Source organism: Lemur catta, chromosome 5 (genome assembly GCF_020740605.2).
Source record: "Lemur catta isolate mLemCat1 chromosome 5, mLemCat1.pri, whole genome shotgun sequence".
NCBI classification, from domain to species: domain Eukaryota; kingdom Metazoa; phylum Chordata; class Mammalia; order Primates; family Lemuridae; genus Lemur; species Lemur catta.
Window position 1 is genome coordinate 24,970,665 of NC_059132.1, and position 27,538 is coordinate 24,998,202.

General features: G+C 38.5%; 1 protein-coding gene across 2 annotated transcripts; it reads left to right on the plus strand.

Moving 5' to 3' along the window:
• Positions 1-3,300: 3,300 nt before the first annotated feature.
• Positions 3,301-27,249, plus strand: SOX30 (SRY-box transcription factor 30). 2 transcript variants are annotated; one of them, XM_045552688.1, is made up of 5 exons: positions 3,301-4,312; positions 5,944-6,183; positions 7,440-7,619; positions 14,344-14,836; positions 26,710-27,249. In XM_045552688.1, the coding sequence occupies exons 1-5, from the start codon at positions 3,301-3,303 to the stop codon at positions 27,089-27,091; spliced, it is 2,307 nt and encodes a 768-aa protein (XP_045408644.1). In that variant the 3' UTR covers positions 27,092-27,249. The 2 variants fall into 2 exon arrangements, with proteins under 2 accessions (XP_045408644.1, XP_045408645.1); XM_045552689.1 differs by lacking the exon at positions 14,344-14,836 and having other exon boundaries at positions 26,710-26,828.
• The last annotated feature ends 289 nt before the right edge of the window (positions 27,250-27,538 follow it).

Below are 27,538 nucleotides of genomic sequence, written 5' to 3' on the forward strand. Positions count from 1 at the left end.
AAGGGTGCATGACAAATATTACTACTCATGCTTGGTTTTTATTACTCATTCTGGCTACTTGGAGAACAAAAGTGGTTCCTTGGACACTAATACACAGAATTTCCCCTCTAAATATTTCTGGCATAGTTTTCCTCTGTTGCATAGTAGTTTATGAAGAAACATTAAATTGGGAAGAGAATTCAAAGGATTTCAGAGACTGAACTATGTTATATCACTGACACTGCATGTGTCTACACCATTTAAGGAAATCTTTTTTGTCCATGATATTTTGTTTTTAAATATTACCACTTGAAAACACATTCTTAGGCAAAAATCTCAGCAACTCCTACCCCCTTGGATTTCAGTCATCATGGATACAATCCAAAAGTTATCTTCCTTTTGAAGTTACTATATTTGTAAAGTACAATTCTGTAATTATAGAAACTCAGGATGAGTAACTGCAATATAAATCATAACCTAAGTAGAGTTACTTTATCTGTATAAACATAACCAATATGTCTTCATTCTCTAACTATATTTAGGCTTTGTTTTATACATCTGAAGTTGAACATCATCTTTTCCATTTCCACACTGAATTTTGGTCAGATTTGTCTTTATTCACCCGGTCAACCAGGCTTAACAATCTGGAATCATTGCTGGCTGTTCTCTACTTTTCTCCAATAATAATGGCCAACACAGTGAGTGCTTATTAGGTACCAAATTCTGTGTTAAGCCCTTTGCATAGAATGTTTAATAGCCTCACAAAGGTTATTTTAAGTATGTGCTGTTGTTATCCCCATTTTATAACTGGGAAAACAGTCTTACAGAGATTAAGTGACTTACCCAAGGTCACACAGTTAATAAGTGGTAGAGCCAGGACAGGAAGCCACAAATACTATACAAGAGCTTATCCTCTTAACCAACCCTTCTACACTGCCCCCCAATCACATCATCATGTTGATCTATGGATTCATTTATCCATTCATTTGTTCATTGATTCATTCATTCCACAAACACTTCTTAAGCAACTATTTTAAATCAGAGACTGTAGAAGGTGCTAGGAATTAAGACAAGATCTGTGTCCTAATAGTGTAGGTAGCCAAACATAGTCAAGGAAAATCAAAGCATGATTTAAGGCTTTATGAAAGTTATTTTTGTTCCTTTTTCCATAAATTGTAATGCTTTTGGCTCCAAATAACTGGAAACTTCACTAATGAAAGATTAAACGCTATGGAAGTTTACTTATATCACATAGGTAAGTTTATAGTTGGGCAATTTCAGGACCTATTCAGTTTTGGACTGTGTTTCAGCACTTCATCTTTATCCAACCATTGTGCCAACTGCCTGCGATTGTCAAAAATAATCCATTTTTCATCATAGGTAACAATACAGTGTAGAAATGGTTTGCCTTTATGTCATGGCAGCAAAGAAAGGCAAACTTCCAGACGATTTCTCTTCTGATGCTTGTTTATTTCATGCGGTACCCATCCATCCAGTTTCTCTACTTTGTCCATTTGTTTCAAATGGTCCAATATTGTTGGAATAGTAACATCAAACCTTGCTGCTAATTCATGCGTAGGTTGAGATGGATTTGCTTCCACTACAGCTTTCAGCTCATCATTCTCCACCTTGGTCTCAGATCACCCATACGGCTCCTTTTCAAGATTAAAATCACCAGAATGGAACTTCTCAAACCTTCCACATACTGTGCGTTCATTAGCCACATCCTTCCCAAATACTTCATTGACATTTCAAGCTGTGTTGCATTGGTTCCATGATTAAACTCATATTAAAAAATAACACCAATTTTTGACTTATCCATGGTTTCACAAAAATTGCTCTTTAAAAAATCTTAAAGATAATCACAAGCCGAAATGTGTGTTTGAAAGAATAAGGATGTACTTTCACAATTTTAAAAAAAAGTGTCAAAGTGAAATATCAGAGATATCAACTGTCAAACTTAGTACTTAAGGAAATCGGACATTCCGTACTTAATAACCTAATATATGCCAGACTCCATGGCTGGCATTGGGGATTCAATGATGAGCAAAACATAAACAGTTCTGCCTTCAAAGACTTTATAGTCAAGTAGGAAAGGGAGTAGAATAATCACTTAAATAAACATATAATTATGAATTGTGCTAAGTGCTTTAAATGAAGTGATGAGTAGATAAAGGAGATTTGACCTGATTTTCAGAGTCAGAGGAAGCTTTTCTGAAGAAGTGCCAGTTGATGTGCACTTTGAAAACTGAGCAGGAGGATATAAGAAAACACAAGGGAAGGAATAGCATTTTGGGCATGATCAAAGGCCCTAGGCAGAAACAGAATAATGAGGCCAATGTGGCTGCAGCCCAAAGAGCCAGGGTTACTGTGGTGAGGAATAGTAGTAGGTAGAGCCCAAGGTATCCACGGATTGATAGGTTTTGGCAAGAATTTTATACCTTTGTCATGTGGTCAGTGGGGAACCACGGAGATCTAGGAGAACGGGGTGTGACAGTACTAGATTTGTGTTTTTGAAAGATCACTGGCAGCTGGAGTGTAGTAGGATGAAAAGTGTGAAAAGCAGAGAGACTATTTACAGGGCTAAAGCAATACCCAGGGGAAAGTTGACGGAAGCTTGGAAAAGGGTAATGGCAGTGGACAACCAAACAAGTGGATGAATTTGGTGATTAATGGAAAGTTTAACTAGCACAGTAAAAGCAAAAAGTCAAAGCCATTTCCGAGCAAGATCAACTATCGAGGTTAGTGAGAAGTTGCAAAATTTGCCCCATTCCCCCTTAGCAAAAACCGAAAGCCCCTGGTGATGCTCAGGGCCAGTCGTGTATGGCGGCTGCGCAAAGCGCGTGCACAAGGCCCTGTTCCCCAGCGGGAGAAAGAGGCTCACAACTTTATCCCTGAGAGGTCACTGGCGTGGAACCAGACCGTTTCCAGGGCAACGCCATTGTCGGGGGCTCCGGGCGGGGGAGGGGTAACTAAGGACAACGGCCAGAAGAGAACTCCAGAAGAGAGGAAGAGTCAGAGGGGGAAAATGGCCAACACGCGCCGCAGCCCCTGCCACCGCGGGGGATTCGAAGGCTCCGCACGAGGCGGGAGCGGAGGGCGGGAGCGGCCGGAGAACGCGCCTGTGATTGGCAGGCCGGCCCAGGGACGCTTGTGATTGGGCGAGGCTGAGACTGGGGGCTGCGTTTTGAACCGCGTAGGGTTCTGGGTAGCAAAGGCCTTAGAAGGGTCTTAACCGAAAGAGGGAGGGGGAAGGCCGCCAACAAACGGCTGAGCTCACAATCCCGGCTGGGACACAGGCTGGCGCGCCCCCCTCCCCCCATGGAGAGAGCCAGGCCAGAGCCGCGACCTCAGCCGCGCCAACTGCCACGGGTGACCCCGCCGTGTCCGCTACGACCCGCTCCGCCCCCGCTGCCGGTCGAAGGCTCCTCTTTTCGGGCAGCGGCCGTCGAGCCACCTCAGTCGCCGCCCGCCCCGTGCGCAGCCGCCATCGCGACCCTGGCCTCGTCGTGCGGCGACGCCCCGGCGTCGGGCGTACAGCCCGTGGCACGGCGGCTGCTGCAGGTGAAACCGGAACAGGTATTGTTGCTGCCTCCAGTGCCACCACTGCCCCAGGCCCGGGACGACAGCGCCGTTTCCTCGCCCGCGCAGGCGCGGCTAGTGTCGCTGAGGCCAGAGCTGCTGCTGCTGCCGCCACCGCCCGCACCCGAGGGCGCCCCCTGCAGGCCCGAGTTGTACCCGGTGCAGCCCCGGGAACTGCACGTTAAGGTCGAGAGGCAGGAGCCAGGTCCCGGCTGCGACCCGTCGGGAGTGGGGCCTCGGAGGGCCGTCGAAGCGGGCTCCAGAGTCTCCAGGGCGGCCAAGGTGGAAGGCCCAGGGCCGCCCCTCGACAGCCGCCGCGGGGACACGAAGAAGGGCAAGCTGGAGACAGAGGAGATCATGAGGGACGCGGGGAAAGGCAGCGAAGGCAAAAACCTGGCGACTGTCCGAGAAGAAATCATCAAAACGGAGAAGCCCGAGAGATTCCGCGAGGACTGCAGGCTGGGCACGGAGCCCGCGTCCAATGGCCTGGTTCATGGCAGCAAGGAGGTCATCTTGGCCCAGCCGTCCAGCGCCTTCGGGCCACACCAGCAAGACCTCAGGATCCCTTTGACTCTCCACACCGTACCCCCGGGGGCCCGGATCCAATTTCAGGGACCTCCACCTTCAGAGCTGATAAGATTGACCAAGGTTCCCCTGACACCAGTGCCTATTAAAATGCAATCCTTACTGGAGCCTTCTGTAAAAATTGAAACCAAAGATGTCCCACTGACCGTGCTTCCCTCAGACGCAGGTATTAGACAGCAGGGATATCTGGTTTTCAAAACTTCGTCTATGTTGCCCCATAGCTGACATGTCAGCAGTTCAGAAGCCTAAACTAGAAAAATAAAATCATGGAACTGATTCTTTTCAGGGCAAAGTCTGCACAGGTATCACTTCTGATTGACTTGTACATATACCAGTAAAATACAGTAACATGTTCAAGATTACCAAACATTTTTTAAAAATCTGTAATTTAAGTCCCAGTAAATGATGAGATTTAGATATGACTAATTTTTATACACAAAAATAGAAATATTCTTGCTAGACAACACAAAGCCTTAGGTTTATATGCTACAAGTAATCAAGATTAAAAATATCATGTTATGGTAGCTGAATACTTTTACATGTATCAAGAAATAGAAGAAGCAATGGTGTTTAATGAAAAAAGTTATAATTAAATGGGAAAGTTTATATCAGTTATAGAGGTCATCTTTAAAAATGCTAGGAGAAAATAATACATGATTAAATGTAACACTTTAACATTTCTTCTAAAAACTAAGGACTTACAAAATATTGAAAATATTGTAAAATAAGTTAGAAAAATTGTTTTAAAAGAAATTAGTTACGTCAGTAACAACTACAATATATATGCTAAATATATAGTTAGCAAATTCTTATTTTAAGATTTAGTTCAGACAATACTGCCAATGAATGTCTTGGAAAGTCATATTAATCTTTTGTTTCATATTTTCATTAATTTTATTGTTTTTGTTCTTATTTTCTTTACTGACTCATCTTCTCCACTCTACCCCCTTGCTTTTATCTTTGGTAGTTTTAGACTTTGTTTTCATTTTCTAAAAGAAGGAAATAGCTTTCTTTATATTACATATTTCATCCTTAGCATTTTAAAAAAAATTTTAAAAATCTTTTAGGATTATTAACTAATCCTAAAAGAAGCAATATAAGAACTTTATAGACAGCTATTTTTGATGAATCATGTAAGAAATGTGAATTTAGCCAGTTTCCTTTGTTAGTTTCATCTGGCTCTGTGACTTTCAAAAAGCCACTTTTATTATTTTTCTCTTATTTTTCTCCCAGGACATGGAACTAGTGTTGATGACTTACCTTGGTAGGAGCTTCACCTTCACAGTGAATACAACCAATATAGTATCATTAGTATAATATTATAAATATTTTTGCTTGAAAGGACACATCATCACCATGTAAATTAGTTCCTTTAAACATTTAGGGAACACTTACCTAGTGCTAGGATTATAGGCATGAATAAATCATAGTTCCTGCCCCCTAATGATAGAATATTTTTAGTAGGAAATAAACTATTAATAAATGTTAATTATTGTTATATTAATAAAGCTCAAATAAGTAATAAGCCAGCAATTTACTGTGTATTCAACATTATAACTTCCATAATATCTTCAATAATATTATTCTGTTTGAGGAAAAGGAGTCATTCTAAACTACAGTTTAGAATGCTGAGTTCAGGGGTTATAAGGAATTCTGGAATATTGGCAGTTCTTTGGCTATTGTGAAGTGTATATTTTCTCCAGATATTTAAAAAATAAGTATAGATGGAGATGCACTTCACTTTAAAATTGTGTGTGTGTGGCACATTAATTTAGTCTCTTAATTTTTGTCATGTAGGAATACCAGATACTCCCTTCAGTAAGGACAGAAATGGTCATGTGAAGCGACCCATGAATGCATTTATGGTTTGGGCAAGGATCCACCGGCCAGCACTAGCCAAAGCTAACCCAGCAGCCAACAATGCAGAAATCAGTGTCCAGCTCGGGTTAGAGTGGAACAAACTTAGTGAAGAACAAAAGAAACCCTATTATGATGAAGCACAAAAGATTAAAGAAAAGCACAGAGAGGAATTTCCTGGTAATCAAATGAAATGAACAAAGCCTTTTTTTAAATTTCTTTTAAATTTATTTAGATAAAGATTAGGTTAGGTTGAGATGGAAAGAAAAAATGTGTAATTTTTTTCTAATCTAATATGTGCAATAAAGAAAATAATGACTAATATTATAGTAATGATTGAAATGATACTGGGCATAAGTTTCATTAAGTAGAACCAAGTAAGGGGATATCTGGTCTCATATTTACTAACTAATAAAAACCAGGGGACATACAGTTTTATTGTGATTTTGATTAAATATACAGAAATAGAAATTTAATGAAGATAAATCTTCAGAGTTTTAGGCTATAATTTTACATATACTAGAAGTGTTAAAATCATAGCAACAGAAAAAGATATGAATTATACACTTAAAGATAATGAAAATCAAGGATTAACACCATGCTCCATTTTAATATTACACAGTGGTCAGAACATAGTCCTGCCTTCTGATTGATATATTTATCCCCATTATAATAAAGTATAAAATGAGTCTTGTTTCATCTCCAGCAGTAAGGACATTGAGATTAAGCTTGGGAAAATGCACAGCACTTGGCCAACACGATTGTGTATGGTGGGGAAAAATTTTTTTTTCTGCAATATGAGCAGAGAGATTCTAGGAGGGAAGATCAGAGGCAGCATCTACAGGGAACCAGTGATGCTTCCAGTTAGTTATACAGTGGCTACAATTGCCCTAACTCCACCATTCTGACTTTGGAAGGAAATTGAGTTGTTTGTGGACTTGGAGCTTGCCAAGTCTAGGAGAGTGACTCTTCCTGAACTAGGCATAAAAATAGTGGGTCATTAGTGATTATCGCATTGTAAGATATAAACAATTGTGCCTTATAGAAAGTGAGGAAACAGGAGGAGATGAATAATGTCATAGTGAGGCATTGCTTTATAGGTAGAGGAAAGGCTTTGGGATTCAAGCTCGGTGGCTTTGATGTTGATTCTACAACAGATTCAGTTATATGTCATTGGAGGTAGGACATCTGATCTTCCTTTCAGTTATAGGTTAAAACACTGGCCACAAGTTAGGAGCTATATGGATTTGTATGTTAAAATACACAGTGAAGTTATTCACAGAAATAGTATCATAGAGCTGCAAAAGATACTTTAGATCATAACTTATTTTCTAAAAAACTTTGAAGTGCTTTGTATTTTTAGTATGAAAAGAACTATTTAAAGGTTAAATAGGGTCTATACATTTAAATTAAAAGTAGTTTATCTTCTTCTATAGGTTGGGTTTATCAGCCTCGTCCAGGGAAGCGAAAACGCTTTCCTCTAAGTGTTTCCAATGTATTTTCTGGTACCACACAGAATATCATCTCTACAAATCCCACAACAATTTATCCTTATCGCTCACCTACCTACTCTGTGGTAATTCCCAGCCTAGAGAACACCATTACTCATCCAGTTGGTGAGTTGGTTTTATTGTAGATTATTATTATTTTTTCATAACTGCATGAAAATTTACCTTTTAAGTTGAAATTTTCTTTCTATTAGACTTAAGAATTTGAAACAATAATATTAAGGTAAAAAATCAAGATGAGAGATAGTGAGGACATTAAATAGGAAAAGGAAGAATTTAGTAGACATCAAAGCAGTTGATTTGCCAGAGTAGCAAATAATCCATGTCTAAAACCTCAGACCTTTTAAGCAAATCAGGATGAGCCCATAGATTAGACAGATAATGCAGGAAATGACTGAGGTAATTCAATAGGAAATAGGAGTGTCTTTTTACTATCAACATAAAAGAATGCCTTGCTAATGGAGTATGAGGCATCCTGTCCTGGAACTTAGTAATGATACTGATCTGTTAAGACCATTCTCTCACTGCTCTAGAAAAGCAATGGAAGTAATCTATTTTCTACCAAATGTTTGTTTAATTCATTATATTATCTCTCCCTAAATTTCTCCTCCATTATCAATTCTTTACGACATTCCTGTTCGTCAATTTTGAGAAAAAAAAATTGAGAATCTAGTATCTTAAAAACTTAAAAACTTGTTATAGAGCTATCCATCATTTTACAAGAACCTATGTTAACCATCTTTCAGGAAGAGCTTTATGCATTCGCTACTTGCTATCCCTGGTCTTAAACTATTAGAACAAAACTATTTAAAACTACTGTTCTTTCCAATTTCTGCTTGCTCAGATCCTTCTGGTAATAAAGCCACCCCAATGAGCTGAGAGGTTTAGATATTTTGCAAATTGACTTCTTAGAATCTTATGCATTTTCAGTATTTTTTATGTATCATTTTAGCAATCAATAGCAATAAAGCCACATTCGAGATGTCTAGGCTAAAGAGAAAGATGCGAAAAGCTGATCCTGTGGTCTTGTTCTCTCCCAGCACAGTCAGGCACTCTCACCTTTCGCTGTTTGATAAAAAAAAAAAAAAGGAAAAAAAAAGAACAAATTATAGCACAAATTCCTTGGGGGATCATAGTTTTAATCTCTTATCATCTGCAGATGTTAATTTTTATACCTTACTTTGTTATTTCTTTTCTTTTTTTTTTTTTGAGACAGAGTTTCTCTCTGTTGCCCGGGCTAGAGTGCTGTGGCGTCAGCCTAGCTCACAGCAACCTCAGACTCCTGGGCTCAAGCGATCCTCCTGCCTCAGCCTCGCGAGTAGCTGGGACTATAGGCATGCACCACCATGCCCGGCTAATATTTTTATATATATATTTTTTTAGTTGTCCATATAATTTCTTTCTATTTTTTAGTAGCAACAGGGTCTCGCTGTTGCTCAGGCTGGTCTCGAGCTCCTGACTTCGAGCGATCCTCCTGCCTCCCAGAGTGCTAGGATTACAGGCGTGAACCACCGCGCCCAGCCCTGTTATTTCTTTCAGTTAATTTTATGTTCTAAGTATAAAGTTATGATAATTTTGTTTTCAAGCATGTTTGCTTTGTTCCCATGGAAGAAAGATATCAAGGTAGAGAGGTATGATTTTCTCTTACAGAAACAATTTGCTCTCGTTTTTCTAGCAAGCTTTGTGCATTAATATGATACTGTATAGATTTCCCCACCCTTTCAGGTGCAGAAAATACACTCAGCAAGCTAGAGTTCTCAAGGTCACCACTTCCAATAGCTGGAAGTTATATTGATTTTCCAAAAATCTCTGGTAGGGGCCATTGGTGTCTACTGTATCTAATATTTTCTCAATTCTACCCTTGAGTTTCTTTACAATTGTTAGGTGAATGCCACCTAAGATCTATTCATATTTGTTTTGTCAATTTGGATTAGAATGTTCTTTGAACTTGCCATTGTACTGTAGTTGATCTAATATTCTTAACCTATCTGCTTTGAAAATTAGGGTTCAGAAATCTTAAGATCTTCTTTAGTATGAAGGGATTTATTGAGTCTCTGTGTTTTCAGTTGCCTTTTATATTGTAATGCTAAATTCCATTGATTATCTTCTTTCTATTAAAGCATTTAGTGTCAGTGTTGGCTGTGAGGCCTCTCAGATGTGGTTCTTTCAGTTTTCCTTTGGACTGCCTAATTTTTATTTGCATCTGATTTACCACACTTGGGCTGATTTGTGACATTTGGACAAGATTTTGATGGGTTTTCTTTGATTTGGCCAGTGAGTGATAGCAACTTTCCAATTTTGAGGCATATTTTTTTTCAATGAAGCTTATTTCATTTTACTGTGTATTCTAGTAAACCTGTTTGTTCTATTAATCAGTCATTTGTCCTATACCAAATCTTCACAGCACATTTTTAGCCCATTAAGATATGCAGTCAATCTTTTTGAAATCTGGCAGTGTAATTTGGTATTCTCCCATTTCAGTGAATATTTCTGAGTGACATTCCAGTGCTACATTTGCATGCCTGCCTACCTGCTGCCTCTACTACCTAATATTTATTAAGTACATATTATGAGCCAACCTCTACTAGAAACAAAATATAAAAATGTTTTTATTGTCTCTGCCATCTAAGAGTTCAGAAGGTAGTTGTAGAAATGATAGATACAAATATGACTGCTTTTACTATTTCTTTGATAGAGTCTATAGTACCTTTCTTGGCTGGTATTATTTTTATGCCCAGTGCATTATGTTTACTCTGTCTCTCATATTTGATACCATATCCCAAGGTTTTCTTCTGTTTCTAGTTTCTGAAAGTGCTTATAGGATGATAGTCCATAACTCTCTTTAGATATCTTTGACCACATCTTTGATGCCATTTATGCCACTATCCCCATTTTATATTAGTATTCAAATTCATGTAAAGGCTTTTGAAACTTTTGTAAGAGCTATATATATTTTAGCCTGGCCTTTAAATGTCACTTTGTACATACATGAATTTTCTGGTTCAATTATTTTGTTGTTCTACATTTTATCTCTCAAGCCTGAAATTGGTTTTCCTTATTATATCTTAATTCAGTTGACATCGTTCACTTTTCTGTAAATTTTCTATAAATTTTTAGTTCAAAAAATATTTACTACTATTTTAATTTTTTGGTAATAGACATGCCATTTTAGTTTACCCACCTCTTCTTGCTTAACACAAAACAAAACAAAACAAAAACTTCCATGATTCTGGTACTGTTATAATCCAAAAAGCTGGTCTTCTTGTTCCAGCCTTGGGTCCATTTCGGCAGAGTGTTATGTCCATAAGAAACTTAAATCTGGCTTTAAAATTCCTTGGAAAGTGATGTAGCTCTTCATTGTAAGTTTTCTTGAGGAGGCAGGGACAGAGTAATCACATGGTTCAACACACAGTGAATCTTCTTGGGGCTCCTCATTACTGTTGTCTCTGCCCAGAGCCCTACTTTTCTTAGCAATTGCCTAACTATTCTTCCTAATTCTCCATTCCCCATCTGTCTCTCTGTTTCTTGCTCTTTTCTCTTTCCTTTCTCTCTCCCCAGCCACATGCTGGTCTTCCTGTCTTTATTACTTCTATAACGTTTTTTCTTCTAGAAAAATTTGGTCTGTCCTCAGTTTCTGCCATTCCCTGCTCCTTCACTGTTCATCCCAGCCACACAGTAAAAGCCCGGCTGCACCCTTCATCCATTCAGCACGTGTAATGGATTCTTCCTCTTTGGGAGTGGATGGTGAGAGTTATGCAGGAATTGTTTAAAACTATTTACAATTTTTTATTTTTTCTTTTGTCCTTGTCATACTATAGTATGGATCCAAAATTCTGCTCTTTACCTCATGTAATGGTTAGATAATGCTAGCTGCTTTAACAGTTCTAAAATATATTGGTTTAAACACAATTAAAGCTTATTTTCCACTCAGGTAAAGTCCAAAATGGGTGTTTCTGGTTGGTAGATGGCTCTCTTCCAAAAGGTGATTTATGGATCCAGGCTTCTTCTACCCTATAGCTTTGCTCTCTTTCATATGTGGCATCCAAGGCCACTGTACTGGTTGCATGCATCTGCAAAAGGGGAAAGAGCATGGAGGATCATGCATGTCTTGCATGTGTTAGTCTCAGTCGCAGAAGTGATGCATATTGCTTCTACTTATATTTTATTGAGTAGCCCTTAGCCACATGGCCCCTCCTAACTGCAAGGAAGGCTGGGAAATGTAATCTAGCTGTGTGCTAGAAGTAGAGAAAACAGGTATCTGACTAGTTTCTACCATCCCTTATCTACAGTTTGATACATTAGAACTTTGCTGTTTTCACAAGTCTTCCCTATTCACTGACAGTTTATCAGAGGTAACTGTATGTTGCAGACTTTAACTTCCTGCTTAGCAACCTAAATTTTGACAGTTAGGACATCTTCATTATACTTCCATATAACTCTCTATGTCTCTATTTTTTTGCAAGATAAATATTATAGAAGATCTATTTATCTAATTTTTTTTTACCTTAGACCAAAACAGTGGCAGGCACATATTAGTTGCTTAATGAATATTTGTTGAATTATATGAATGCATGCGTACCACCTAAGTGCCACCTCTTCTTTTATAGGAAAATCTTTGGTAGAAAAGAGTATTTGGTAAAAGATTTGTCCCTTCCTTCTTCAGTAACTGAATCTTTATCAGTGGTTCTGTATGGCTCTTGTAATTTATTTTTCCTTTGCCTAGGAAGATTATACTTCTTTACTGAGGACTAAAGAGCTCCTCATACTGGGTATAGGAAAAACAACTCTGTGTCAGAGGTAGATTTTTGCAGCAAATGCCTTGAGTACAGTGACAATCCCAGTAATAAAATTTTGACAGATTTTCCAAGTCAGCCTGGCTTCATAGTCATTTAGAGGAAGTTTATAACTCCTTACAGCAGATCAGTGGTAGAAGTACTATCTGCTGTAGACTCATTTGTTAGTTCATTCTTTCATCCATTCATACTTCTCTTAACTATTTTTATTAACCAGATTCTGTGCTAGATACTGGGATACAAAAAGGAATTGCGAGTTCCTGCTCTCAAGCTCACAATTTGGTGATTGTGGTGGGGGTGGCATACAAGCAAATAATTACAGAGATTTACACTATTTCACGATAAGTGATAGATTTACAAGGTTTGCAGGGAACATGGAGAAGGGAAATTACCTTGTGCTTGATGAATCAGGAAAGGCCAGACGAGGGCCTATGCCTTACAGGTGGGAAGGATAGTCCATGTAACCTCATCAACTGAGAAGGGACAGCTTTATTTACACCCCATTCCTCTACTTCACTGGGTCAGAAGCCATCTTTAAACAAAGGGATATGGTCCTTAATTCCCTACTTCCAGCTTTAGGAGGGGAATTATCTGCCTTATCTGGAGAGATGGAAGGAGAGGGAGGTCTTACATGGATAGGGCTGAAAGGTGACCCACATTTCTTTAGCGTCTGACAGAGACATTTCTAACCACAGAGTTTGTTTTTGGACTGCATCGTTCTTTCTTTTTTGGGACGGGGTCTTGCTCTGTCACCCAGGCTGGAGTGCAGTGGCACGATCATAGCTCACCGCAGCCTTCAACTCCTGAGCTCAAGTGATCCCTCCACCCCAGCCTCCCCATTAGCTGGGACTACACGTGTGCACCAGCATGCCGGGCTAATGTTTCTTATTTTTTGTAGAGATGGGGTCTCAGTGTGTTGCCCAGGCTGATCTCAAACTCTTGGCCTCAAGTGATCCTCCCTCTTCAGCCTCCCAAAATGCTGGGATTACAGGCATAAGCCACTGCACCCAGCCTGCATCTTCTTTATTAACAGACACCTAACAGAATAGACTGGATCATGACTCTATTGCTACAGCACCTATCTGTATTTCTTCAGGACAGTTTAGTTAAATTTAGGCTAGGTATGTCATTTGGATAATTCAATAACTCAATCAGCAGTCCTGTCTTCTTCAGGAATAGAAAGATAAAATGCAAATTGTTTCACCTACCTTTAAAAATTCTGTCCTATCCACCATGCCATGCTGCAATAGTACTCCTTTCATATCTGTCGCAAATGGTTGGTCTGTGGCAAGTCCTAGTGTCACCTGGAAATTTCCTTCTGTAGTCACATTGAATACAATAGAGTGAAACAATTTTGTTAATTGTTTCCTTAAGTTTTTTCTAACTAAAAAATTAAATGTCATTTAAATTTAGTTTAATATAGAGAAGTTTACAAAATAAAAGAAAAATGACCTGTACTACTACTCTGGCACCCCTATTAATATTAAATATAAAATTAATATATTTAGATAAATAGAAAATTCAAATAGTAGGTATTAAATGAAATTCTAGCTTTTCTACTGCCCTGTCCCCTCCCTCTCCTAGATGACAACTCCTTAAAGGTAACTATATTATAGTTTTAGAAACACGTATATATGCATACCAGCATTTGTGTGCATTCATTCTTTCAAATTATTGATTAATAATTTTATTCGTTTATTTATTTATCCAAAATATATTTGTTGAGAGCCTATTCTGTGCCAGGAAATGTTGTATGCCCTGGGATTACAGCAGTGAACAAAACAGAAAAGGTCTCTCTTCTCGTGGCACTTAGAGTCTAGTTGGGAAAGAGACAAATAACGTAAATAAATAAGGAAAGAGGATGACTTTAGTATGTTCAAAATGTTGTAAAGGAAATAGAGTGGTTTGATATGATGATGCTATCAAGTACCGGGGTTAATGAAGGCCTCTGCTTGTACAGTTTATTAAATTTTACTGAAAGAAAAAAAACATGGAGCGACTCAATTAATTCTTGACTTATGTTATTTTTATTTCTAAAGGTGAAGCCCCACCTGCCATCCAGCTGCCCACACCTGCAGTCCAGCGCCCAAGCCCCATCACACTTTTCCAGCCCAGCATCTCCAGTACTGGCCAGGTGGCTGTCCAGGCTCCTAGTCTGCCCCTCCACCCAGCACTCCCACCCCAGCGTTTTGCTGGGCCTTCCCAAATGGACACTGATCGGCTGCATTCTGGAGCCAGTCACTCTGTGAAGAGACCAACCCTTGTCTCTCTGGAGAGCACCAACAGGATTCCAACCAGTGCAAGTACTGCCCATGCCAGATTTGCAACCTCGACCATCCAGCCTCCTAAGGAATATTCCAGCGTTTCCACTTGTCCCAGAAGTGCTCCAATTCCCCAGGCTCCTCCCCTTCCACACTCGCATGTCTACCAGCCTCCTCCCCTTGGCCATCCAGCCACTCTGTTTGGGACACCACCGAGATTCTCTTTTCATCACCCTTACTTTCTACCTGGACCTCACTACTTCCCATCAAGGTAAGTGAAAAATTTTTTTCCTTTCTCCTAAAAATACAGCTAATGAATTTTTACCTCTGAAAGCATCAGTTTTTTACTGAAAAGGGGTCTTCCTCAATTCTGCTTGGATTTTAATTTAGAGGCTGAATAGGAGCCAAGCAGTTAAGATAATAGATGAAGGGGGGACCAGATCACAACTGGGGAAGCTGGAAAGAATGCATGCCCTATCTAACTCAGCTCTAGGCAACTCTTGCCACATGAGAATATAGGCCCTGATGTTGTCAGATATTATTTTTCATGCAAAGCAACTATAAGGGACCTAAGATCACTTAGTTGCATCCCCTTATCATGTAGAGCTGTGCTTCTCAAACTTTAAAATGTATATAAATCATGTGGTATCTTGTTAGAAACGCAGATTCTGATTTATTAGGTCTAGGGTATAGTCGTATCCTATTCTGGGGGATAGTACACCTGATATTCTGCATTTCTAACAAGTTCCCAACTGATTGCCAATTTTGCTGATTTATGGACCACACTTTGAATAGCAATGGTATAGAGGAGGGCACTTGGTCTAAAGAGAGGTTAAATGACTAGTTCAAAGTTACACACTCTCTTAGTGCCCTTTTTACCAAACCAGAAAATTTCCCCTGTAAATTACCAATAAAGGGATTGATTTTCTTAGGGAAATATTTTGGGAAAACAAATTTGTAACTTTTCATTTTGGAGTGATAGAATTTAACTCTTTTGTAAGTATTCTGATAGAGTGGTATTAGTCTCTACTTTTCAATTATTATTAAATGTTTAGACAAAGATAGTTCCTGTTGAGATTGAAATGTTAAGTGTCTAACACCAATCTTCTATTGTTATTTAGAAACTAAATACATTACCCACTAGGGCATACCTACTCATCAAAGGAAACAACTTTTTTTCTTTTTTTTAAATTTTTTATTGATACATAATAATTGTACATATTCATGGAGTACATGTTATATTGATACAGGCATATAATATATAATGATCAAATCAGGGTAATTGGGACATGATTCACCTGAAACATTTATCATTGCTTTATGTTGGCAACATTTGAAAACTTCTAGCTATTTTGAAATATAATAAATGATTGTTAACTATAGTTGCCCTATTGCACTATTAAACACTAGAACTTTTTCAAAGGAAACAACTTTTTAGGTACATATTGTGTTGCTTCAATTCATAATGGGATTGCTTCCTTTCAAGTCCTAGGATCAAGTGGAACTGGGGGATTAGATCAGGTGAAGGGGAGATTTTGCTACCTAGGGTTTATTTTGTTTTGTTTTTTCCTGTAGACTCTTCACTTTTTATCTTTTGCAGCTTTCAGAAATATTTTTAGTTCAAGGGATCAAACTTGAAGAGACTCCTAAGGCCAGGGGTTGATAATCTCTTCTCACTGCTATCTGTCCGGATCTAGGATTGTATAGGAGTTTTGGAGAATTTTCCTAGCTATAGGAAAAGTGTTGAGAATATAGATGGTATATAATAGCTGAGTAGATTTGAGAACACTTAGCCCTACTTAGAACCTTCAGGTCAATAACTAAAATTGTAGAAATTTAATCTGTTACATAATTAATTTTGTAATACAGGAAAGTCTTGGACAGTATTTGCTTACAGGAAAGGAGAAAAAGAGTCAAAATGGTCTGTGTTCCACAGTCTTACTCTAGCTGTTATTGGTTTTTTGTTTGTTTGTTCTATTTTCTTCTTCTTAGTATTTTGAGAGCTAGGCATTTTTACTTGGAATTCTCACAACAATTTTATGGCTTGGGTATAACACTTCCCTACTTTTTCAGATAAATAAATTGATCATATGTTAAATAGCTTTAGCAAGGTTACACAATGGCAGAGCCAATAGTCGAAGCTTTGTGTGATTTTGAATTCTATATATATATATTTTTTACTATATCGGTAAGACTTAATATAATGGCTCCTCTTGATTGGCAGCTGTTAGTTGCTAGCAGGGAATCATATGGAAAATATGTACTTTGGAATGGAAAACTCATGTAGTCAAGTGGACTTTGGGGCAGGCAATGCTTTCTTACATATGAAATGGGAAGTCTGTCTTTCTCACTCATGACAAGGCTTTTAGGATTTGGCTGTTAATGTACAAATCATATCACCCCTTAAGGAACATTTTCAAAGGAAGTTCTTGAAAGTATGTTCTTAGAAGACAGAAACTATACCTTTTTCTTTAATACTGCTATTGCTAATTAATAATAATGCTATTGAAAGAACCAAATGAAATGTATAAGTAATATTATACTGACTTTTAATCCTTTTAAGAATGTCAAAGCAGTATGTCAACTATAAACATACATATACAAACTTTTGCCTAAACTTTTATGGGGAAGGGAAACTTATAGTCCCAAAACATAGACTTTAGTTAACATAGAATACCTGCTGCTGCAACTACCAAGAAATGTTGAGTTTAAATATGAATAATTTAATACCTAGCTCAATACTCCAGAAAGGAAAATAAATCCCCAGATGCCAAAGTGACCAACAAGCTGAAAACTAGTTATGGTGGTCTTAGAGATGGTTTTCAGATTCAGAAATTAGTCTCAGTGGTTATAAACTTAGGTTTTAAGCCCAGCATGGTGGCACATGCCTATAGTACCAGCTACTCTGGAGCCTGAGGCAGAGTTTGAGACCAGCCTGGGCAATAAATCAAAACACTGTCTCTCTAAAAACAAACAAACAAAATGCCTGAACTTGGGTTTTAATGCCTGTGTAAGGAGAAGAGATATGAGGTCTTGGCCATACTCAAGGTGGAGAGTGAAACTAAAACCTCTCCATAAAGCTGGGACCCTCAAAAAACCTTGTTAAAAGGGACAGAAAATTTTTGTCACTGACCCAGGTAAAACTCAAAGAGAAACTTGTTGTTACCCAGGGTTCTATGTGATTTCCATTAGAAATCAAAACTCGAAGGTGAATTACACGCTGGTTCAGAATCTAAGATCACACTATCCACTTGATGCAGACATTTCCAAGCTGAGAAATTAGCATACAACATTAATTACCTGGGGCACCTGGTCTAGAGGAACACTTCCATCATCCAGGAGGCCACTTAGGATTTCCAAAGTGGGGGTGGGGGGAATGATCATTAAAGCTCTAAAAAATAACAGAAAATGAGGAAAGGATTAAGAACAGGAGTCTGTAGATGCTACAAATGAGGATTAACATCCCAAGAATTTGAGGTAATTGAAAATCAGGAAGAGACTAAAAATCAATATTTCAAATAATTAAAGAGGACTTGCATTCCAGACAAAAGGCAGTAATAGGGACTAGATTCACCTCTCCTCTGAAACAATCAGAAAACCAGACAATATATATGAAAATATGATTTTCAAGATGCTGGACATCAGGCAATGAAGGACAGAGATCCCTGAGCGATGGGAAGCTAATGAGGTGAGCCCTACAATTCTCAGCTTACTGGCCTGGAAACCACTGTGCAGGAAGGAGAAATACAAGAATATCCTCACGGAATTTCTGAGTTGAGGCAGAGCTGAAAGTCCAGTGAGACCAAATTTGCTAGACTTCTCAGGATAAGAATATCAGAGAGAAGAGAGCTGTACACAGATGGAACTCCAGACACTGATGTAGGGTCTCTCTTGAGTATTCAGTGAAATACTGATTAGTGCATGTTTTTGAGGAAACTACCCAAAGCTGGTGAAAGAACCACCTGAAAGGATTAGTGAAAACAGTGCCTGGCACTCACACAGTGCTGGGAATAGTCCCACCAACCAGACTGCAAAACGTTTCATGGAGTATTGAGTCCTCCAAAAGGGTCTTGCTTCAATTCAGATAGCCCTAGACCAAATGTTGCTGTGGTCTCATCTAAGAATTCTTAAAAGCAAGACCTAAAAGGATCAAACTGTTTCCAAGTAACTGCATCCCAGAACAAAACTCTATGAATATAAATAGAATCAAATGTTTAAAAAGATAAGTGAGAAGAAGTTCCATTTCTGGCATGACAGCTTGAGGCGCTCCATGGACCCACTCTCTAGCAAACAAGTGTAACTGGTGAAAACTATTTTGTAAAACCAACCATTAAAGTCTCTGGAAATTGTCTTAAAGGGCATATCGCAAATGAAGAAACATTTATGCAAGAAGATTTCCTAAAACTTAAGAACAGTGGGAGTCTTTGACACTTGAGCCATTATACACTTCACCCTCTACCCTCACCGCAAGTTCAGCTTGATGGAAGCCCCATTCTGAGAGATATGGCCAAGGAGACAGGGCTCTCTCCCCTTAGCTCCTTATCAAGGGATATAGTATCTCAGAGGGAGGGGCAGCATTTCTCATCCCCTTCAGGTTAAGAGATTAAGTTGATGGGGTGAGTATGACCAAGAGGTTATGGACCCTTTTTTTTTTCAACTGGCCCCTGCTCACAGGATAGAAGCTCATCCCAAAGGATCAGAAGCAGAGAATTCTGAGACCCCAATCACCTTTGTCCCAGGTCCCTTGTAGGACGTTCTATGCAGAGAGAGGCAAGCTGAGAAGACTGGAGGTTTTGTCAAGGGAGAGAATTCTTTCCAAAGGAACTTGACCTTATTTGAAACAGAGTGTGGGGAAGTTCAAGCCTAAAGGTTCTCTCAAAAACCATAGAGATTTTGGTGGTTAGAAAATTAAAGGAGGCTGGTGGCTCCTCTTAATTAAGAGCAACATGCTAACCGTGGGCCAGCTAATTCACCAGAGAAACCAGGGAAACAGCTAAGAGTAGCCACTCAGGGTCAGAACAAATATCAAAGACCTCAAAGAAACCCAGTTTTGCCTGAAATTGTTAATAATTGGATCAGGCTGTGAAGCAGTTTGTGCCCCAGGACATTGTTGAAAGCAATAGAGCAAATACCTGGTAATTAGTGGAGCCTAACAGTTTGGTGTGATACTAAATAATGGAGATGGCTTAACAGGCAGATCAGATAAAAAGGCAGTCAGAGAGAGCCCTGCCATAACCAATGTCATCCCACAATGACTGTATTTATGTCCAAGTCTGTGCCCTCTAAGGAGTGACACTCAAGATTTCACACTACAGGGGAGATACATTTCATTAAAATAGTCTAGCCTAGTCACTGAACAAACAAGTAAACAACAACAAAGGCAAACCCTAGAGAGGGAGAGAGAGAATCATTATCCAGAGTTACCATAATATGTTATCCAAAATGTCCAGTTTTCAACAAAAACATTATCAGACATGCAAAGAAACAGAGAAGTATGATCCATACACAGGAAAACAAAAGGGAGAGGCAAGAAAAACTGCTTGTGAAAGGGCCCAGTTGTTGGATTTGACAAAGCCTTCAAAACTTTTAAAAATATTGTCAAACAGCTAAAGGAAATCATGCTTAGTGAAGTAAAGGAAATTATGATGATGAATGTTTCATCAGATATAGAGTATTAATAAAGTAATAGAAATTATAAAAAGAACCAAGTAGAAATTCTGGAGTTGAACTGAACAATAACCAAAATGAAAAATTCACTAGAGGGTTCAGCAATAGAATTCAACTGGTAGAAGAAAGTATCAGCAAGCTTGAAGATAGATTGATAGGTTTTATGCAATCTTGTTGAGCCTAAGAAATATTGATTTATGGAAATGCCCCCTATATTTTTAGAGACAGAAATGATTTCAGGAGTTTTGCAAGGCTTTGCCCTGAAGGAAAATGTGAACGTGTTAGTTTGCATATCAAAAGCTGCCTCACCTCAGGAGAGCGTCTCAATGGTCAGTAGCAGCTGCTTTCCAAGGTGACGCTACAGTCTCAAGCGTGTGGTTCTTACCTGCTTTGAGCCACAAAGCAGGTTTTTCCTGGAGCCACAGGATGGGAGCTGATCAATAAAGACGTGCTGCCCCAGATGGCCCAAGATGGACCCATGTGGTTAAAGTAATTAGCATAAGGGACAGCTCTTGCTTGACTTCTGAAAATTCTGTCATAATACACAATAACCAGAGCCACGATGTCTCTGTTTTTGCTAAAGTGATAGCTTTATCTTAAAACTTAGAGGTTTGTCCTAAAAAGATTTTGTAACCGTTTGTTCACATAGATAGAGTTAATTAAGGAATCTGTAGAAGCCTTTTGAAAAGACTTTGGACCTAAACGGAACTCCATGTTATTATGTAAATCTGTTACCCCTGGCAACTGATCACTGTACCTATAAATGCTGATGTAAAACTTCAGTCTGGGCCACACAATTGATGAGAAAGTCGTGTGGACATCCGAGTACCCTTCTTTACCTATTTTCATAAATCTCTTCTTTATAAACTATATTTTTGCCTCTGTGTATTATTTTTATTTCTATTTCCTACTATTTTTTCATCCTTTGCAACAACCCCTGCCTGAGGGGCCTGATTTTTTGCTGGGAGCGTAGCTAACTCCCCGTACAATCTGAGGGATGGAGGGAAAAAAAAAGAATGAAGAAAATTGAACAGAGACTCAGAACAGAGCCACCATTATGCACACCAGTGTATGCATAATAGAAGTACCAGAAGGAGAGAAGAGAGAGAAAGGATCATAAAAAATATTTGAAGAAATAATGGCTGAAACATTCCCAAATTTGTTGAAAAACATTTATCTACACATCCAAGAAGTTCAGTAAACTCCAGTACAAAGAGATCTATACCTAGACACATGACAGTAAAATGCTGAAAGCCAAAGACAAAATCTTGAAAGCAGGAAGAGGAAAATGAATCATTATATGCAAAGGACTCCCAATAAAATTAATAGCTGACTTCTCATTTCAAAACAATGGAGGCCAGAATTTTTACATATTCAAAGTACTGAAAGAAGCCAGCCACCAAGAATCATCTTATATGCACTGAAGCTAGCTTTCAAAAATGAAGGCAAGGCTGGGTGTGGTGGTTCATGCCTATAATTCTAGCACTCTGGGAGGCTGAGGTGGGAGAATTGCTTGAGCTCAGGAGTTCGAGACCAGCCTGAGCAAGAGTGAGACACCCTGTCTCTACTAAAAATAGAACAATTAGCCGGGCATGGTAGCACGCGTCTGTATTCGCAGCTACTTGGGAGGCTGAGGCAGGAGGATCCCTTGAGCCCAGGAGTTCCAGGTTGCAGTGAGCTATGATGACACCACTGCACTCTAGCCATGGCACAGAGTGAGATTCTGTCTCAAAAAAAAAAAAAAAAAGAAAAGGCAATACAAAGACATTCTCAGATAATCAAAAACTGAGAGGATCCATTGCTAACATTACATTATAAGAAATATTAAAGGAAGTTCTTTAGGCTAAAAGTAAGTGACTCTTGATGGTAATTGGAATTCAAACAAAGAAACAAAGAGCACCAGTAAAAGTAAATATGTAATCATAAAAGGCAGTATAAATATATATTTCTTCTCTGGCTTTTTAACTGATTTAAAACCATTAGGATAAAACAATATGTGATAATTATTTTGGGGGGCCTATAGCATATAGAAATGTAATATATTTGGAAATAACAGCACAAAGGAGGTGAGAAGAAGAAGCAAAGTTGTTCTAGAGTAAGGAAATGACACCAGATTGTAACTTAAATTCACAGGAGCAAATGAAGAGAACTAGAAATGGTATATAAGAAGGTTAATATAACATACTCCATAAGTATATACTTGCTGTTCTTTCTTTTTCTCAGTTTATTTAGTAGACATAAAATTATATAAGGTAATAGTTATAACAATATATCATTGGATTTGTAACATTATATAGGTGTAATTTGTATAACAATAATAGCATAAAAAAGGGAAAGAGAATAGAGCTATAATGAAGCAACATTTCTATATCTTACTGGAATTATGTTAGTATAGGTCTAAAGTAGATTCTGACAGGTTAAGATGTATATGGTAAGCCTAGAGCAACCACTAAGAAAATAACTAAAAAAAAATAAAAATAAAAAATATTTTTAAAGGAACTAAAGTGTTACACTAGGAAATACTCACTTAAAGCAAAAGAAAGCAATAAAAAGGAATAGAAGACCAAAATGAAAATATGAGGGTACATAGAAAACAAAAAAATAAAATGGCAGACATCAATCTAACTGTATCAATGATAACATTAAATGTGAATGGATTAAACAATTGTAAGGCAGATATTGCCACACTGGATTAAAAAAATCAAGATTCAATTATATGCTATTTGTAGGAGACACACTTTAGATTCAAACTCTTCCAAAAAATAAAAGAGAACACTTACCAACTCATTCTATGAGGCCAATATTGCCCTGATACCAAAACCAGAAAAAAACAACACAAGAAGAGAAAATTACAGGCCAATATCTCTTATGAATATGTATGCAAAAATCCTCAAAAAATACTAGCAGAGTAAATCCAACAGCATATTAAAAGAATTATACAGCATGATCAAGTTGGATTTATCTCAGGAATACAAGGTTGGTAAATATCTGAAAGTCAATTAATGTAATATATCATTTTATAATAGAACAATACAATAATACAATAAAGGATCACATGATCACTTTAAAAGACACAGAATAAGCATTTGACAAAATTCAATACTTCTTTATTTTGAATGTCTTGTTCTTCCTACTTCTATTCAACATTTTGTTGAAGGTTTAATCTAGAGCAATTAGACATGAGAAAGAAATAAAAGTGTCAATGGAAAAAAAGCCAAACTCTGTAAAATAATTTTAAAAAGATTTAATCTGAGCCAAATTTGAGGACCATGACCCAGAGCCACGCCCAGGAGGCCTTGAGCAAGTGAACTCACTGTGGCTGGGTTACAGTTTGGTTTTATACATTTCGGGGAGACAGGGGTTACATGTACAGTCCTAAATCAATAGTGGAGGCATACATTGGTTTGGCCTGAAATGGTGGGCCATCTCGAAGGAGGGGGGGTACCCTATAGGTTATAGGTGGGGTTTAAAGATTCTTTAACTTGTAATTGGTTAAAGACGTGAAGCTTTGTCTAAAGGCTTGGAATGTTTTAACATATGAGCTATTTATCAGAGATAAGCCACCGGACATATATTTGTTGTATAAATTGAGGACCTGTAGGTTTGTCTTGCATACCCCAAGGCCTGTTAATGGGTTGTAAAAGATGTCCCCAAGAAGGGAGGGGGGCATGATAAGGCATGTCTGACCTCCTTCCTCCTGGTAGGCAATTTAGTTTTGAGATATTCCTTTGGCCATGAGGGGGGTCCATTTAGTCAGCCAGTGGTGGGGTGAGCCTTAAAATTTTATTTTAGTTCACAAAGGGTATCCAAGTGGTAAAGGAACAAATTAAAAAATCTCTGCTTGCAGATGACGTAATCTTACATGTGGAAGATCCTAAGGAATCCGCAAAAAAAGCTATTATAAATAGTAAACAAATTCAGCAAGTTTACAGGATACAAGACCAATATACAAAAATCAATTGCATTAGCAGCAAACAGAAAATGAAATTGAGAAAGTAATTCCATTTATAATAGCATCAAAAAGATTTTTAAAACCTTAGGAATCAATTTTACAAAAGAAGTGCAAGACTTACACTCTGAAAACTACAAAATTCTGTCGAGGTAGGATGTCACTGACAGTGGCGGAATAGGGAGCTCCAAGAATCTTTTCCTCCACTGTAATAACAAGTAAGCTGGCAAAACCTGTCAAAATCAACTTTTTTGGAACTCTGGAATTTAATAAAGAACTTAGAACATCCGGGGGAGGTGCTTAATGAAGAATGAATCTGCTAAATTGTGGTGAGAGTTCTGCAGTTTTGTTTACCTGCCTACCATCCCCCATTTCCCAGTTTGGCAATCAATGGCCAAAGGGACAGTGGCCCATGTCCCTAGTGTGGCTTGTTGCTGCTCGAGGAGGCAACACAGACCGTGTTCTCAAAGCCTTGTGATTGTGTGTTTTGACCTGTCTTGGCTTTGTGAGGAACTGGCTCAGGGGTTTACCTTTGTTTCACCCACCTCAGAACTCTCTTGGGGCTGGAGTGGTTTCCCATGGGTGTTTGTGGAAATTATTTAAAGGCATGCACTACCCTCAGCTGCCCTACCCGCAGCTGCCCAGGGTAAGAGACAACAGACAAGGCAAGCAGCAGACAGACATAAGAGCTTAGAAGAGACTGGGGAAGGAGATACACGGGAGAATAGGGCTTTGAAATGCCCCCACGTATACTGGAGAATCCAGGAGGCCACACACATGCCCAGTGCTAGATGTATGCTTGGACAACACCTGAGAAGACCCTGTCCTTTCACTTCTGACTGTGTAAGCAGGAAGTGAAGGCTAAGGCAGAACTGCAAATAGCCTGGCTATGCTCTGAAAGAGTGCCCCAACTCACCAGGAGAGAATATTTTTGTTTTGTGTTTGTCTCTGGGTGTTTAGGGAAATCTCTGTCAAACCACTAGCTGACCACTAAGCTAATGCAACAGAAATTTCAATGACCACACATGACAAAAAAATACGATCTTTACAGAAATCGTTTAGAAAAGTCACTAATCAAATAAATAACTATGACCCAAAACAGGCAGCAACAGCAAACCCTGGGTAAAGGGAAGAATTTGATTTCTAGAGGCATCACATTATAATATTCAAAATGTCCAATTTTCAACAAAAAATACAAGTTATGCAAAGAAAAAAGAAAGTATGGAATTCGCAAGAAAAAAATTAATAGTAACTATCACTGAGGAAGCTGAGACACTGGACTCACTAGACAAAGAGTTTAAATCAACTATTTAAATATGCTCAAAGAGCTAAAGGAAACCATGGACAAAGAACTAAAGGGGTTGGATGCCATGGCTTACACCTGTAATCCCAGCGTTTTGGGAGGCTGAGGTGGGAGGATCACTTGAGCCCAGGAGTTTGAGACCAGCCTGGACAACAAAGCAAGATCCTGTCTCAAAAAAAAAAAAAAAAAAAAAAGCATGAAATGAAACACCCAACTTATGAGTTTTGGTAAGTGTGGTCATTATGTTTATGTCATCTGTCACTAGATGGAGTCCATGAGCCCAGGGAACTCTTGGTTGGACTTTTCCATATCTCTGTGCCTTTGAAAGGGAGAATAATACTTAAAAAAAAAAAAATTGACAAGTAGGTTTCAGTAGCAGATTTTTGAGGTCTAGTCTTTTTAAAGGTTTTATTACTATTATTTTTTGTAGAGACAAAGTCTCACTAGGTTGCCCAGGCTGGCCTTGAATTCCTGGGCTTAAGTCATCCTCCTGCCTGAGCCTCCCAGGTAGCTGGGACTACAGGTGCAAACCACTGCAGCCTGCAAATGGCAGAATTTTGGATTTGCCTTTTAAACAAAATCATCAGTTTGTGAAACTGCAATAAGTCTTTTCAATTCTTTACATTCCTGCACTCCAAAAATAATTTTAAAACCACATTTTAATATCAGTCCTAAATCTTTCTGGTAGTAAGTGTTTTTAATTTACTTTATTATTGAATGTCAATTAAAAAGTTGTTATCCTCTGTTCCAGAGCCCCAATATTCAGAAACTCTTGATTTCAATCCAGTTATACATTTTCTCCCCATGAGCTTCCTTTCAAATACCAATAAAAACAGTTGTTGCATTGTTTACTAAGTGTCAATTCTTAGCATAGCACAGCACACACCTGCATTTCCAAAACCTTACACGATATGAGGCATTATGAGAGAAAGGCTGAGATAAGCAACTTTCTTCATCAAGCTTGTCAAAAGGTAAGAAGCCTGAGGCTGCTAATAGATAACAGTGCTGGTGAGGATTCCAGTCACAAGCTTCCTTTGCTTTTTATCTTGGGTGGAGACTGGGAAGTGGGAAAAGAGCAGATGAATACATGAAGTGCTTTGAGAAAGGATCTTAGGACTTTCCAGGCCTCAAAGAGGATGGAGTTAACTCGCTCAGTTAGTCTGTATGCAAGGCAATATGTGGACAAGGTATGAGCTAATTCCTTTCTTGTGTCTTTCTACCACAGCACATGCCCTTATAGTCGGCCTCCCTTTGGCTATGGAAATTTTCCAAGTTCAATGCCAGAATGCCTTGGTTATTATGAGGACAGGTACCAAAAACATGAAGCTATGTTTTCAGCTTTAAACAGAGACTATCCTTTTAGAGATTACCCAGAGGAACGCACACACAGCGAAGATTCTCGGAGTTGTGAGAGCATGGATGGGACCCCTTACTATAACAGTCACGGCCACAGTGGGGAAGAGTACTTAAACCCCATGCCTCCGCTGGACATCGGAGCCTTGGAGAATGTCTTCACAGCCCCAACGTCAACTCCCCCTAGCATCCAGCAAGTCAACGTCACTGACAGTGATGAGGAGGAAGAAGAAAAAGTGCTCAGGAATTTATAATTTTAAAACAAATATGCACAGAAAATAAACATTTCTTAAAATATATTCTGGGTCAGTTGGTGTGAGAAAAAAAGCCTAGTACGCTTTGCTGAGAGTTTTTAGCCATGATTTGAAGAGTCAAAACCAAATGTAATTTGTCTTCATAAAGTTTTGATTAGAGTCCTGATGTTTTATCGCAGGAATATTTAAGATATGAGGTAGTTTATTTTAATGGCTGAGATTGGCATCAACACGTATTATCATTACTTTATCTTGGAACGTGCAAAATACTGAAGGCTCACAATTGTATGTGAGGGGGAAGGGAGTATATATCTGGCATAAGTGTGATTTGTATTTTATCTCAGGCTATGTTTATTTATTTTCCTTAAATGATTCTTTGGTGTTTATGAAATACTTATGAATGTTGTCAGTTTTTATGTAACATTTTGAAAATATTTTGATAACATT